At 34.3% G+C, this 15,656-nt stretch overlaps 2 protein-coding genes across 3 annotated transcripts; one reads left to right on the top strand and one right to left on the bottom strand.

Moving 5' to 3' along the window:
• The first annotated feature begins 5,836 nt into the window (after nt 1-5,836).
• LOC147290775 (LOB domain-containing protein 30-like) lies at nt 5,837-9,834 on the top strand. Its single transcript, XM_086237505.1, has 2 exons — nt 5,837-6,184; nt 9,422-9,834. The coding sequence occupies exons 1-2, from the start codon at nt 5,837-5,839 to the stop codon at nt 9,785-9,787; spliced, it is 714 nt and encodes a 237-aa protein (XP_086093631.1). The 3' UTR covers nt 9,788-9,834.
• A 2,429-nt stretch (nt 9,835-12,263) lies between these two features.
• LOC147290774 (Tetratricopeptide repeat (TPR)-like superfamily protein) lies at nt 12,264-15,615 on the bottom strand. Of its 2 annotated transcripts, XR_015121266.1 has the most exons (3): nt 14,897-15,615; nt 12,745-13,630; nt 12,264-12,649 (listed from the first exon to the last, which is right to left on the bottom strand). XR_015121266.1 is itself a non-coding variant. In XM_086237333.1 (2 exons), exons 1-2 carry the CDS (start codon nt 15,359-15,361, stop codon nt 12,839-12,841), a joined length of 1,257 nt encoding a protein of 418 aa, XP_086093459.1. In that variant the 5' UTR covers nt 15,362-15,615; the 3' UTR covers nt 12,555-12,838. The 2 variants fall into 2 exon arrangements, 1 of the variants encoding a protein (XP_086093459.1); XM_086237333.1 differs by having other exon boundaries at nt 12,555-13,630.
• Between the last annotated feature and the right edge of the window lie 41 nt (nt 15,616-15,656).

The following is a 15,656-nucleotide window of genomic DNA, read 5'->3' as shown; positions in this document are numbered from 1 at the left end:
TAACTAGGCTTAATTATTGTTAATTATCACAATATATAATTAGGTGTTATACTAAATAGTATATCATCATCTGATTTAACTAGGCTTAGTTAAGTAAACACACTTTCTGAGATTTAACATGTTTTCACTTTAGATCATGCACTTTCAAATTTTACGTAAACATATAACTGAAGTTTTAAAGTTGTTGCAAATTAAAGGTTCCGTTAATTCTTCGTTTAAACTAAATAATCCATAGAGCTTATCAAGCCTCCTTTGAGTCTATGAATTGGTTGAGCCTTAAAATATATCCTTGTTTGAAAGTAAATATTTGTGAAGTAATTAATAATTAATCTTGTTATAGGCATCCCTCAAAAAAAAAAAATCTTGTTATAGGCATTATTTTAATAATCCACGAATTCCGGGGTGCATGTATTTATAGAGCAAACCAACAAAAAGTGATAGCCATAATTAATAAAAAGAAGTAGATTGATAGGGTACGATATGAATATGACTGATGTATAGAAAATCCCACATCGGCCATTTAGAAATTTAACCCGAAAAAGAGACACAAATTCAAAATATCTGCTCCCTAGAAGAACTTCTGCAAGTTTAGTCAAAGGAGACCTATGGCCGCTCAAGCCTAACCTAGCTACAACTAATCTGAAAAGGCTTTCGATTTTCACTTTTATGTCTTTTTAATTTATATAAATAATGTCATTATTGTAAATATAGGAGGGTCTTTTGGCAACACTGTATTAAGATCATTATACATATATAGCCACCAATATATTACTACATTTCTTATCGAATGAAAGAAAAAAAATTCATATATCAATAATGTATTGAATGGCATCGATTGAGTTGGACAAATTCGACCAAATTGAATTGATTATTTTGATCAAACTTTAGTAAGATTACTTATAACCAAAGAAAACATGGTAATGATTATTAAATTATACATGTTGGACTTAATTTAATGATAGAGAGATCTAGTGGAGTGGTAAATCAACAAAATATTATCAACAATAAATAAGACTCACTCTTTCAATGTTATTGCTCAAAACACCTAGATTTGTATTAATGTTTTCTTCAACAAGTTTTCGTTATACCAATTCAATTTTTTAAGCAATTGAATTTAATGAGGTAACTTAGTTGAAAGAACCGTAGAATTGTCATGTACCAAAGTTTGATCTCTTTCCCTTAAAAAAAAAGATTTTCAATTCTCTAAATCCTTTGGAGATACAATAATTTTCATAAGGATTATCTTTTAAGTTATTTTGCTCTCTCTTTTTTAAAAAAAAAAAATTACAAAATGAAAGGATTGAATACCTTAATTTAATGATATGAAATTAAGCATTACCAATGCAACATCAAAAACCCTTATTTTCAACATCTAGAAAACTGTATTACATTAGCAGAACACAAACTACAAATTAAAATGATTAGAGTTCTAATTAGTAATTAGCAGATTAGTCAACAATCCAGATCAGTCGGTGGTCTACAAACATGACTCTAATTAGCAGATTAGTCAACATCTACAAAAGCTTAGTTGATGATAATAGTTTCATGATCATTAGACTGGTCCAATCTTTCTTTGACTACTTTTAGTTATTTGCCGCTTCCATTAATTAAATAATTAATCTCGCTTGCTTTCTAAAGTTGGTTGACTAATTAATCAGTATTAGGCTCTTAATTAGCAGCTCAGTTGCCGCATGTTGGGGTGACATCCTGCAATTAAAAACACATTAATATTCAACTTAAAATTGGCAAAGCCAATGCCCAATAATTAATCATAATTAAAATATTTAAATACATTTTTATTAAGATTTTAAGGGCTTTGACCGCACGGGTGGGGAACTCGTGGGGTCCTATTTAGGATTACATTATTGAAGGAGTGATGAGTGTTGGGGCAACATTGCTGCCACCAAAAGTTTAGGTAAGCCTAATTACACTACTTAAACAGTGAGAAACATTCTAAGCAATTCCAAGACTTTCAAATCAATTAAATGTGTTGCATACTTGCATGTAGTGTGTTGCCAATACATGCAAGTGAACCTTTTTCAAATCTTTTAATGTGGGTCGTGATTGGGCAAAATTCCTGCATGATATAAAAGAAAAATATTATTTGTCCAAACCCTTTTTTCAACTTATATGAAACTTGAAAAAAAAAAAAAAAAAAAAAACTTTGTCAAATAAATTGTTGTCACATAAATTAGAAAAAATTCTTAGAACAAAAAATTTTGTTACATAAATTAGAGAATTTTTTTTTTGGTAACTGAGGTGTCCTGCAATCTACGGCTACACGTCTAAACCAACTCCTCCAACACCTTGATAGTATTTAACTTTTTATTATATATTTATCAATAATGGTATTAATAAATAATAAAAAATCTTCAATGTTTTTCTTTGTTATAAATAATTAATTTATAAAATTAAAATAATAGTTAATATTTTTAGTAATATAAAAAAATACCAAGTACGTAGCTAGTGGTGTTTTGAGAACAATTGCGTGTGAGTTTCGAACGCTCTCTCATTGCCTTTGGAGAAGAGTCTGAGGCGTGATGACGAACCGTTACAAACTGTTACAGACAGTCAGACACAAGTCACACAATTAAATTTATTTTTATTTTACAAAAATTAAAATCCAATTGTCTTAAATAAAACAAGTTGATTAAATTTGAAAGTACGTTATTTTCTTTGAAATAAAGAATGTGTGGACATCACTTTGAGATGAGGTCAGCTTGTTACTGGGCCGTTACTTTTGTCATCCACTTGCACGTGGCGGCCTGAGATTTAGGTGGCTCTTATTGGATTACCATAAAGAAAAAACAACAAATTAATTACAAAAATTATAAATTGTCATACTTGTAACTTGATCACCAGTTGCTGGTTAAACCCCTTTTTGACGTATATATGGTTCTTCGGGACACATGCCTAATACAAAAGTGAAAATCTGAAAGATCTTTTAACTCTTATTTTTTCATTTGTTAAATTATTTTGTATAATTAATGTATTATTATATAATATAATCAATTTATCTGTTATAATATAGGTAAATATTATATTTTATAAATATAAATATATTATATAATAATATATTTATACACTGAATTAATTGTATATATCGGTTATACTTAATAATTTTTTTATTTTAAGAAAATAAAGAGAGAGGTGAAAACAAAAAGATAAGAGGGAGTGGAAAAAACTGCTACAATACTGGGAATAGAAGTGTCCTTATCTCATAATTTAATCTTTTAATTAAAATTTAATTTGTCTTACTTCTTGTCTTTTGTTGGTTTACCCTTTCTTTAGATTAGATAGTTTCTTGTAGCTTAACTTTAGGTAGGGGCGTTTTGTGAAAATTTCATAAACTGCAATTGAACGTGTCTTTAAATTTTGTATTTTACCGTTTTATCCTTTTAAACATATATTGTTGTTCAATTGTATCAATTTTTTATAAGTCGGGGTGGTTTTGGAGTTTTTTTTTTCGTGGATATGATTTTTTGGAGTAATTATATATGCTAGCTGTGTACCCTTCTCTCAATAGAATTTTTCCAAGTATAGTCTAGTGATGCCTTGAGCAATATTACTAGGACTTTCTTGATCTGATGATGAGAGTAGGTGTAAGGTGATCACATTCATATGGAAATTAAAGGTGTGGATTATAAATATTCTAATCAAGACATTGTATATAATTGGCTTTGTCCTTTTTAAGAGAAGTCACACGTATCCATACTTCACTATAAAAATATAGTAGGAAAAATAAAGATGTGTGGATAGGGAAATCTTGGCAAGCATGCATGTTAATTACTTTAGTCCTAATTAATTAAGTGGGCAATATTGCCAATTCCCCCTTAAAGAGGAAATCATAATAATGTTTACAACTTTCAAAAAATTGTTTATATACAACATCGATCATTTCAGGCATTTTGGGTTCGTAAGCATCCTCGTGCAAATTTCATCTCGAGAATGATGAATTTTCCTAGCTAAGCTTCATTTTTTCTACTTGATCATGCTGCCTTTCTATTTCTGGCATGTATACACCATCACACATGCATTAACCAGTTCACTCACTCATGGCCAAAAAAAACAGTTCACTCACAATACTTGTCATCAATGACAAACTGACTAGTACTCCAATTCCTAACTTTCACAATTTTTAATGCTCTTATCTTATTTTTTTTTTCCTTATTTATATCTCCACTGGGTGATCGTATAAGCCTCGCTGAGTTTCGATTTTTTATGCTGATATTGTATTTATATTTAGAACGTACACCTTCATACTTCTATATATAATCGATATTAAAGGAGAGGATATTTAAAGTTGAGACTTCAGATGTAAGAGTAAGTGTTCTAAATATCACTAGAATTACAAGCCTGCTTTGAGACTTTTATTTAATAATATTTTCAATATAAATCTTAAATAATAAATCTCAAATCTTAATTAAATCTTAAAACCATGGTGTCTTAGTCAAAAGTGTGATATCAGTGTATAGTAAATATAAAATCTTAAATCTTAAAATTCTTGAATAACGTTTTATTTCAACATACGTTTTACTTGTTTAAAATTAAACTTGTAACTTCTACTGGATATATATGCTAGTATATAATGGGAGTCGCACCGTATGCATGTCACGATATCTCCACTAAAGAATCTCTCTGATGTAAGATATTACTCAATTTCAACACTTTCTTCACGTATTACATCACTTAAATCAAATATGTGAACAACTTTGGATGTATAACAATAACATCCACTTTTAAGTGGACTTTAACATATATATACCAAGTAAAATTTAAAGTATATATCCAATTAATCCAAAACTAATTAGAAATGAATATAGAGGCGCAGAGATTGTAAATTGTAAGCCAAGACTTTACTGCACAATGTGAGATATTACTCAAAACAAAAAAAAATAGTAATTAGTAAATATACATAGTTAAATCATTTAACTAAAATGTAAATTACATGACCTGGATAAAAACTGTGCGATTTATGTCCCATTTTAAAAGCCAGCCTTCTTTTTGGCTTTTCATGTAGAAAAGGAAAGTAAAGGAGAAAGGGAGTCATTTTCAACGTTGAGAGAGAGAAAGTGTGAGAAAGAAAGAGAAAGCGATGACATTGAGATTGAGAGAGAAAGAGAGAGATGGCGTCTTTTGCCCTCCACGCAGCTTAAAACGCGCAGACTGGCAAAAATAGCCAGTCCCCTTGACACGTTTCGACCTTCCAAAATCCCATTCTCTTTGTTCCACAGCAACAACACCATCAACAACAACAACAACAACAACAACAATACCCACATCAATATTCACATCACATCTCTATCATAATTAAATTCCCATACAAATATATAATAAATATTGTACATATTTATAGATATAGAGAGAGATGTAGAGAGAGAAAACGTGAGTTTTGCTGGGGGGATAAAATTGATATCACGAGAGAAATGAAGGCAGTTGAGTTGGAGTTGAGTTAGAGCTTAGCCAGGGCTGGCTGGCTTATCATATGTTTGCTTCACGCAAGCAACTAAATTGTGGGTATTAAGCCTTTCAGCCTTTGCTCTCTCGCGTGGCTTTAAAGTCTTCTTCTTGTGCCTTATATCACACCACCCCCACAACCCCCCACCCCTCACTAAAAAATAAAAACAACACCACCACCACCCAAAACAAACAACAAAAACCACCCACCAAACCCCAAATACCACCACCACCACCTCACACCCTTTTTCTCCTCCTCCACACCCAAAAACCTAATAAATGGCCCCACTTATCACCCTAAACCCCAAATATTCATAAAAACCAAACAAAGAAATCAAACAATTTAAAGGGTCAAAGAATTAAGATCATATCGAGAGATATGAATGCTACGAACCCTGGCGGCGGCGGAGGGGGGAGTGGTGGTAGTGGTAGTGGTAGTGGTAGTGGTAGTGGCGGCTGCGGCGGGCCATGTGGCGCGTGCAAGTTTTTGCGGCGGAAGTGCGTGGCGGGGTGCATATTTTCGCCCTACTTTGACTCGGAGCAGGGCGCTGCCCATTTTGCGGCGGTGCACAAGGTGTTCGGAGCCAGCAATGTGTCGAAGCTGCTGCATCATATTCCGGTCCCTAAGCGCCTCGACGCGGTTGTCACCATATGTTACGAGGCTCAGGCCAGGCTCAGAGATCCGGTCTACGGCTGTGTTGCTCACATATTCGCTCTTCAGCAACAGGTACACAGTACTACTACTGCATTTATATATGATTAATTAACTACTTACTTATTTATTAAAAGTAATTAATACCAACTTCTTCATAAGGCTTGATTGGATTATGAGATCATGATTTTGACATTTTAATTGCTACTCTTTTTAGTTTCTCTTAAATAATTTACACTCTCTTCACCCTAAATTTTTTTTTTTCTGGATCGAATCATCATTTGAGCTAGCAATCTACCATTAATGGCAAATTTAATTAGTAAATCCCTTTTTTGATTTTTTTTTAATCTAGAAATTTAAGTCCATTATAACCTTTTTTTTTTTTTTTTTTTTTTTTTTCCCCTTTGGGTAGCTATAGCTAGGCCAATGATTTCCATATTTCAACTTGCATTGGCCCAAGGTAGGAGTACTTCAATAAAGGGTATGTCGGGCAATCCGGCCATGCCCTTATTGACAGGGAGGGGGTGTCTTCTGTTTTGAGGGTAGGAGGACCCTAGGAGTAGGAGCTTTCTTGGTGCCCTTAGTGAGAAACATATAATGGATATGGGTTTAATTGTTTAGGAAGAACAAAGCTAGGGATGTCCTTAAAAAAGAAAATCAATCAAGGGATTGAAGAATATTGTGTATCTGGCCGGAGAAGTGAGTGCTTAGGGGACAGTTTTGTGGTTTGCTGAAATCTAGAGGCCTTTTTGATTAACAAATCATGTGGTCGGCGGTTACTATGCACACAATGGTACATAGCCTACAGGCTTGTGCCATCTTTCTGTGAAAATTGTGGTTCTTTGCTGGTATTAAGGAAGTGGTCGGTTTGCTGCTTCTTCAATTACAATATAGCCTTTTAAATTAGGGACCAGGGTCATTTTCCTTTATATCCCCTATTTTATTTTATTATTTTTGAATTAAAATAAATTTTGGAGAAAGTGGAGAACATATGTTTATTTATTTATTTTTCATATTTTACTATCTTTTTTTTTTTTTTTGGAGAAAATATTTGACCATCTTTTTAAATCTATTTGGCTTGAATTTCCTGTCCCCAAATAGAAAATTAACAATATGAACATTTGGGTAGGCACATATATGGTAGAAATACACATATTTGTAATTTTGTGGTCAATATAAAAGTTGTAATAGAAACTGCTAATATTTGATTATTTAATGCATTAAATGCCGATAAAAAGCATTATTGTATCATCAATAATGCTAGCCTCTCACCAAACCTAGCTCTTACCATTCTCTCTATATATTATTGATACAATAAAACCATTTGTATCACATTATTTACTAGCTGCAATATTATTGTCACATTTCTCACAGATGTGAAACTCACGTTATTTGTGCAAATTAAGGATCATTTTAAACTTTTATAAGAAACGCAATAATGTGAGTGGCTTATCACACAGATGAGGTGCACATGTGGGCGCGCTAATAGCCCTTAGATTTGAAAAAGTTCACTCACAAGTCAATGTGAAACTCACTTGACCCTCATATTATGTGTGCAAAGTGAGGTCTCTTCACACTTTTATAAGAGATGCGATGGTATGATTAGTGTCTAATAAACGTGAACATTTGTCCCCTTATACGGATGAGGTGCACATGTGGGCTTGATAGCCCTTATATTTGGAACACTTCTCTCACAAATCGATATGAAACTGACATGAATCTCACATAAATCACCTGTGTAAAGTAAGATCTTTTCACACATTTATGAGAGATAATGTAAGTGGCTAAAACGTGAGCAGTTTCTCATAATTCGATGTGAATTTCACATGAACTTCGCATCACCTATGGGAAGTGAGGATTGTTTCACAGTTTTATAAGAGATGCAATAATGTGAGTGGCTAATAAACGTGAGCATTTTTCTCTTATGTACATGGGGTGCACATTATGGGCTCATCATAGCCCTTAGATTTGAAACATTTCTTTCACAAAACGATGTGAAACTCACATAAACTTCACATCACTTGTGCAAAGTGAGAATTAATTGTTTCACACTTTTATTAGAGATGCGATAATGTGAGTGGTTAATAAACATGAACATTATGTGCATATATGGGTGCACATGTGGGTTCTTAACCCTTAAATTGAAACACTCTCTCACAAATTGGTGTAAAACTCACATCACCTGTGCGAAGTGAGGATTGTTTCACACTTTTACATATAAGAGATGCGATATGTGAGTGGCAAATAAACGGGGACATTTTTCTCTTATCTAAATGGGGTGCACATGTGGGATTTGAAAGACTTCTCTCACAAATCGATGTGAAACTCAAGTGAACATCACATCACTTGTGCAAAGTGATTGTTTCACACTTTTATAAGATAAGCGATACTGTGAGTACGTGGTCAATAAAAGTGGACATTTTTCTCTCATGCGCATGTGGATTAATAGCCCTTAGATTTGAAAGTTTCTAACGGTGGTGACTCTTACAGTTGGCTATCCTGGACTGTAACCCGGGCCATCCCAACTAAAAGTTTCTTTGTCTATGTACACTAGCTACATACAGTTCAAACAGATCCAGCCCACCCTATCCCAATAACTACAAGTTTTCATATTATTAAAATATTATTAATAATATACATACTAGCTACTAGCCTACAACATCTAAATTCAACAACAACCACAGCTTCGCTAACCCCAAGAACAAATATTCAGAAGAAACTTAATCTGTTCATTATTCTTCCTATGCCATGAGATCGAAGCCTTCATTTGTCCGCAAAGCCATGTTCTAATACACATTGTTCAAGCACCCTTTTAGTGTAAACAAAGATAAAGAAGCCTTAAATTTGTCTCAAACCCACTATTATTATACATTATCAGTACATATATGTACATGTGATTAATATTCTTCTAGATCACTTAATTCTACTATAATATACATAATTAATTCATGTAAATTTCCTAATCCTTTTCTCCAGCTAAGAAATTAGCTTTTTCCAAACTTCACCAGTCCCTTGTTCCTGAATAAATACTCAAAGTTCCAAATTTTGTTCAATTTTGGAGAGTACGTATATATGATAACGACACCAAAAAGTGTAAAAATAATGCACATCAATTAATTAGACGATTTTTGTTTTTGTACACACCCAATTATCCAATATTATTAATATGGCTAATTAGCTCAATTATTTCTTACCTATTTTATCATTTTTGTCACCATCTACAAGTTGATAATCAATTTAATTAGTAACACAAGTAATTACTTCTTGTGGGGTTTCTGTTTATTTTCCTTTTCTGGCTAATTATGTATACAGGTGGTGAATCTTCAAGCTGAGCTCTCATACATGCAAGCCCACCTAGCAACGCTGGAGCTTCCATTACCTCCTCCACCACCTCTGCCACCATCGGCAGCTCTGATAACCCCACCTCCGCTATCCATCGCCGACCTTCCCTCGGCCTCCTCCATGCCGGCCACATACGATTTGTCCTCACTCTTTGAGCCCATGGTGGTGCAGCCTTGGGCCATGCAACACCGGGGGCTCCAGGATCCACGTCACCAATTTGGAGGTGGCGGTGGTGGCGGCGGCGATCTTCAAGCTTTGGCTCGTGAGCTACTCCACAGGCATAGCTCTCCGGTACCATCTGGGGAGGCTTCACCATCTCCCTCTCTTTCCAAATGAGAGTGTACGGACGAATTAATTATGATCGAGTTGCATGCATGTTGTTCATGAATCATGAGTTGATCATATCATATCATCATGTATAATTGTATACTATAGCAAGGGAGACAGTAATTAAGTACAATTTAATAACTATTTTATATTTTTTTTATTAACTCGTTACTTTGTTATTTTTTTTTTTTAAATACTAGTGAAATTCAAAATTCGATTAAAAATTTAGGCCATGTTCGGTGGGAGAGTCGATCAGATATATATATTTTTTAATTCATTAGATTGGTTTAGATGTTAATTATATTTTATATTTTGTGAGTTCGAATTTCATTTTCTTCTCTGAATAATAGTAAAAGCAAACATAAGAAAGAAAACCTTCTTGACCGGCAGTAGAGCATGATCGGATTTGATGAAAAGAAAACAATCTTTAAAGATTTTTAGTAAATAATTATTATTTATTTAAAAAATTATGACAAAGAACACGTTGATAATTAACAAAAAATTAGTTACTTTTTTAGTCTTTTTGAGATTTTCCCAAATAGTGAGGGTGGATGAAATGAACAATAATTGTCTTAGTTCCTGGTTGGAGGAGCTCATCCAACCCCCTCTTATAAGGGAATGTATTTTTTGATCTTTTCATTTTAAATAAATAAAAAAGAAAAATATTTGGGTCACCCCTTGGGGGTACCCCAAGGTCCACCCTCCCTCCGAAAATAACAATTTTGGTAATGCCGGCGCATGATCGGAACCGTTCACTTTTTAGATCACCTATTATAGATCATCTCTGCAAAAAATCAAATCAATCGGAAATCGTTTGGTTATATAACTGTTGTCAATTAAGTAGAAAAAATTGATGGTTTTCAATTAAAGAGTGATTTTTTGGCCAAACCGTTAATTTTTTCTATTTAATCAACAACAGTTATATAATTAAATGATTTCCGATTGAGTTAAGTTTTTGCAGAGATGATCTATAATATGTGATGTAAAAAGTGAACAGTTCCGATCATGCGCCGGCATTACCGAAATTGCTATTTTGGGGGAGGGGTGACCTTGGGGTACCCCCAGGGGTGACCCAAGTAGTGTCCAATAAAAAATACAAAAAAGGACATGTATTTGTGAGAAGGGGTTGGAGGAGCCATTGGCCCCTCTAACTAGGGACTGATACAAGTATTATTTGGATAAAATAATAAATTAGGATTAAATTAGATTCAAAATTCAATAACTTTCGAACAAAAAAAAGAATAGAGTATTATAATCCTCCAAAAAGGCATTTGAATGAAATCAGGTGGCTCTTCAAATCAATAAAAGACACTCTCAATAAATAAAGCAAAACGAGCTAACTGATATAAGGGGAAATTTTGTCCATGTGCACTTAAATACACTAATACCAAGACATAAGGTCCACCGTACAAAAATGGGCTCCACATCTTTGCGAGTGTTTGACCCACACATGAAATAAATTTAGGTGTGAATGTGTGATAGGAAATTCTATACATACCAAAAGATCTTTTTTACCAAACTTTTCAATTTATCCGATCTATCACTTTTTTTGAGAAAATTAATATTCTCTCTTTTACCCGATCCAAATTATTATTATACCCTTATTAATAATACCCAACATTCTATCATTATTCGGTTGACACCTGCTGAATATAATGCAAATATTTGGCAGATGTCTATCGAATAAAATACAAATGTTTAGCACCCAACACTCTATCATTATTCAGTGGACACCTGCTGAATATAATGCAAATATTTGGCAAATATCTATCGAATAAAATACAAATGTTTAACAAACACCTGCTGAACATAATGCAAATATTTGACATTGGTCCATCGAACGAAGTGCGAATCCAAATTTGCTCAAGCTTTTAATACCACGAAAAAATGTAGAAAATTGGCACACACATCTCATTTGGAGCCTCAAAAATAATGATTTGACCCTTCATTCGGGATAAAACACTTGATTGGATGATATGAGGTCAAAACTTTAATTAGGATTGAAATTTGATTATGGAAGAAGTTGAAGATGAAGATATGATTTTGGGTATAGAAAGAAACAATTTTTTTTTTTAAAGTTACATTTGTTCTCAATGGTCATTTTATCATGGAACATAATTGTCCATTCATTATTAAAAATTTTATTGGGTAAAATAAGAAAAATGTTGGGTATGTATAGATTTTCCCAAGATGATATTTTGAAGCATTCGGGTAAGAGTATCTTTCCTTTCTCATAAGATGATATTGTTTTGTGTAGTTGTAATTTTTTTTTTCAATAGCCATACATGCAATGAACCCTACTCTTATTTGGAACATTTTTCCGAGTATAGTGTAGTGATGTTTTGCTACCCAGTACTGAGTTTTGCAATGTGCGGCCCAAGGTGTTCTACAATTTGCCTGATGTCATTCAACAAGGTTTGAGATCCATGCCTCACAATCCTTTGGGCGGTCCCTGCCTAGCTCTCTTGGGATCCATTTAAGAATATCAATCAAAAGTTAACTTACAAGTTACAGCATTGTATCAAAAATAAAAAAAACAAAAATTACAGCTTTTGATTATTTAAAGAAAAAAAAAAAACCCCTATATGGCTACACTGACTAAATTTGTTTACTTAATTGTTCACGAAATGATGCGGCAGTATTCCACTATTTGGTGAGCAAATTTGATGACTAGCATTATTGGAGACCAATAAGAGAAATGAGAGAGGTGAGGTCCCCGAGAACTAGAGAAGAGGTAATAGATAAAATTAAAACTTAAAAATGAAACCATTTAAAATTGTATGCTGCATCCACACAGGCGGCCAGATTACTAAACAATAGCAGTTGCTATGAATGATTCATCCATCTAATTTGTACTGGTATGTCATATTTCTGTGCAGGAAAGCAAACTCAGGTAAATATATGATCAATGCTGTCAACATATTGCAATTTGAACACTATAATGGTATGAAAAATTCAGATCTTACCACTATTATGTTCCTGGCAACCAAAAAGAGCATTATGTACTTGGAAATTGATGCTTCTACCATTTATGCAGAAAATAAAACTTGGAGATCGAAACTAGGAAGCCGGAACTCTGGAATTGGCTTCCTTTGCTGCATATTCTCTCAAGATCATATCCACCTCTTCCACAACCCCTAGTTTTCTAAACCACCTTGCCAGTGTTTCTGCAGCTTCTTTCCCAACCATGATACCATCTCTCTCCAATTCCATTAGAAATTTTAATGCCTTTTGAAGCTTATTCTCCTTTTCATAAGCAGCCAACATTAGAGCTACACATTTATCATTAGGTTTAAGACCAGCCTTCCTCATATTTTCAAAAGCTGCACGGGCCTTTTGACTTTGACCTGATAAACCATATGCATTTATGAGAAGTCCACATAGCTTAGCATCTGGAATAATACCACCTAGCTGAACTGCATTGAACACCCTTTGAGCTCCTTCAGTATCACCAATCATGGAGTATGCTCTCAACAATGCCTTGTAAACTTCGCTTCCAGCATAAATCTCTTGGGCATCCATTTCCATGAGTAAACTCTCACCCTTATCAGGCATTCCAGCTCTAATGTAGGCCATGATCATTGAGCCATACGATCTCTTATCCAATGGCTGTCCAAGGAGCTTAAGTTCTTCAAAAGTCTCTTCAGCTAGCTTAAGCCGTCCAGCCTTGCTATACATGTGAATCATGGCAGTTAGAGTTACTTGATCACACATGAAGCCTCTACCCTTCATGTTTAAAAGGGTTTTTTCAGCATCCTCTAGTCGGTTTTGCTTCCCATAACCATGGATTATTTTAGTATAGTCACAAATATTGGCTTCAAAAGACTCTTCTAGTACAGCAATTTCTGCCACCTATTAAAAGTTCATAAGGCATGGAGTTCAGGTTATAAGTAGGCTAACAATTTCAAAATGTTTCACTTGCTTGCACGAACACAAACATATAATTTCAGAATATGATATAAGTTCTTTGAAACACTCTAGGTTTTAGAAGTTATAAATTTTCAAGGTTGATATTCTAGATGTTGGCACCAAATAAACTACGGTGAGTTCAAGGACATTTCAATTTGGTCAACACTTCATCAAAATAAAATGTGATCCTCTCCCAAATTTTGGTTTGGCAAAACCTGTTCATTGGTGGAGGAAATAAAAGAAATTTTTATTTGTGGGCGATAAGAAAAACTAAGAACTAGTTGTTTAATATCTGTTAACACAAGGACTAAATCCAAACCAGAGAATTCTAGTACAAGCAAGGTAGGTTAGTTACAAAAATATGACTTCTGGAAGTAATCTTGTAGATGACAATAAACATTCCTGTGGAGAGTCAGAGGAGGTCATAACACAAAGTTCAAAATAAACAAAACAAACTGGAGTTCAACAAAATATAATGAACAAAGGTGGGAACAGGATTAGGTCTTGAAGGAGATTCAACATTTTCAATAACATTGTAAACACAGCTCTTTGCATAGCACCCATTGGTCTCACAGGCGCCTAAGCCAGATTTAAAAAAAAGAACCCACCTAATATGCTAAAGGGGATTCTGCAGCAAGAAATCATCTTGATCAATGATTTTGGAACACATGAATTGAAAGTTTCAAGTTTCAATTACAATTGCCAAATTTAGATTATCATAAATAATTTATTTTGCAGATTCAAGATCTCTTGCGTGTATCAAATTCAACAAATCTGTGCTAGCATCATGCATTCATGCCACAACTTACCACCAATGACCACCCAAGAGTCCTTAATCTCCCCAAGTGAGCATAAAACAGAATTAGGCACCACCAAAAATGATGGATTGCACTTGATACATAATTGGTTCTTGAAGTTGCCTTTATCAGATGGTTTTTAACACACCCACAAGCCTTAGTTTCTAAATGGTATAGACAATTAATTACACACACACACACAGAAGCCTTAGTTTCTCACTGGTATAAACAATTCAAGAATCCCTCTGCTTAAAGTCTTCAACTTTATAGGAACCCAATAATTCAAATCCACCAAAACACAAAACACACTACAAAAGCACATGACAATGAAGAACTCAAAGCAGACACATTAAACATATCACAATATCCCCAGTACGCTCCAAATAAAACCTCAACAAAAAAAAAAAAGTACCTGAAGATAAAGTAGGTGACCCTTTATCCTCAATTCTTTAAGAACCGCAAGCCAGTCAGCTCTACAAGGCTTCATAATCCTAACCCAAGCGGCCAATACCTCACACAAACTACCTTTCTGAGGAGAAAAGCAAATGAGCTGTTTCATCAAAGCCTTACAACGATTGGTCATCTTGGGAGAGAGTTGAGCTATAGCTTGTTTCTGGGCTTCTGTAATTTCAAGGCCTCTCTCATCCCACTTGAACCTTGGCTTCCCTTCTTTCTCTTCAGTCTTTTCTGTCTCTTCCATGCTTGCAGCCACTAAGGGTCGCTGAAAATGGTGGCCATAAGAGCCAAGACTCATTGGGATTGCCCAAAAAGTCTTGCCCAAGAATTGGTGGCAATGGGTTTTTCTCAATTCGTTGGTTATTGGGTTTGTTGGGTGGGGATAGCAAAAGCAGACCACGTTTGAAGCGTAGGTGCCCATGAAACAATGTGACACACTGCTAAAAAATGAACAAGGGGATGAGAGAAAAGTTGGGGCAAGCAAAAGGGTCAGAGTGAATGCAAATAGAGATAAAGAATAACGGTTGTCATGTTTGGATTATGAGAAAAAGAGTGAGAAAATTAGTAGTTGTTTAGGGTGAGGTTGCTATGCCAATTAGGCATACTGGGATTGGGAGCAAAGAAAAGCAAGGTTCAGAGGCTGACTGAGAATTGCCGATTGTGCAAAATCTAGCAGGTAACAGTGGCAGTTTAACGGCTTGTTAGCGGGTCGGGCT

Source organism: Dryas octopetala, chromosome 3 (assembly GCF_963921425.1).
Source record: "Dryas octopetala chromosome 3, drDryOcto1.1, whole genome shotgun sequence".
Taxonomy (NCBI): domain Eukaryota; kingdom Viridiplantae; phylum Streptophyta; class Magnoliopsida; order Rosales; family Rosaceae; genus Dryas; species Dryas octopetala.
The sequence above is the reverse complement of the archived record's forward strand: the minus strand, read 5'-3'. Positions and strand labels throughout refer to the sequence as shown.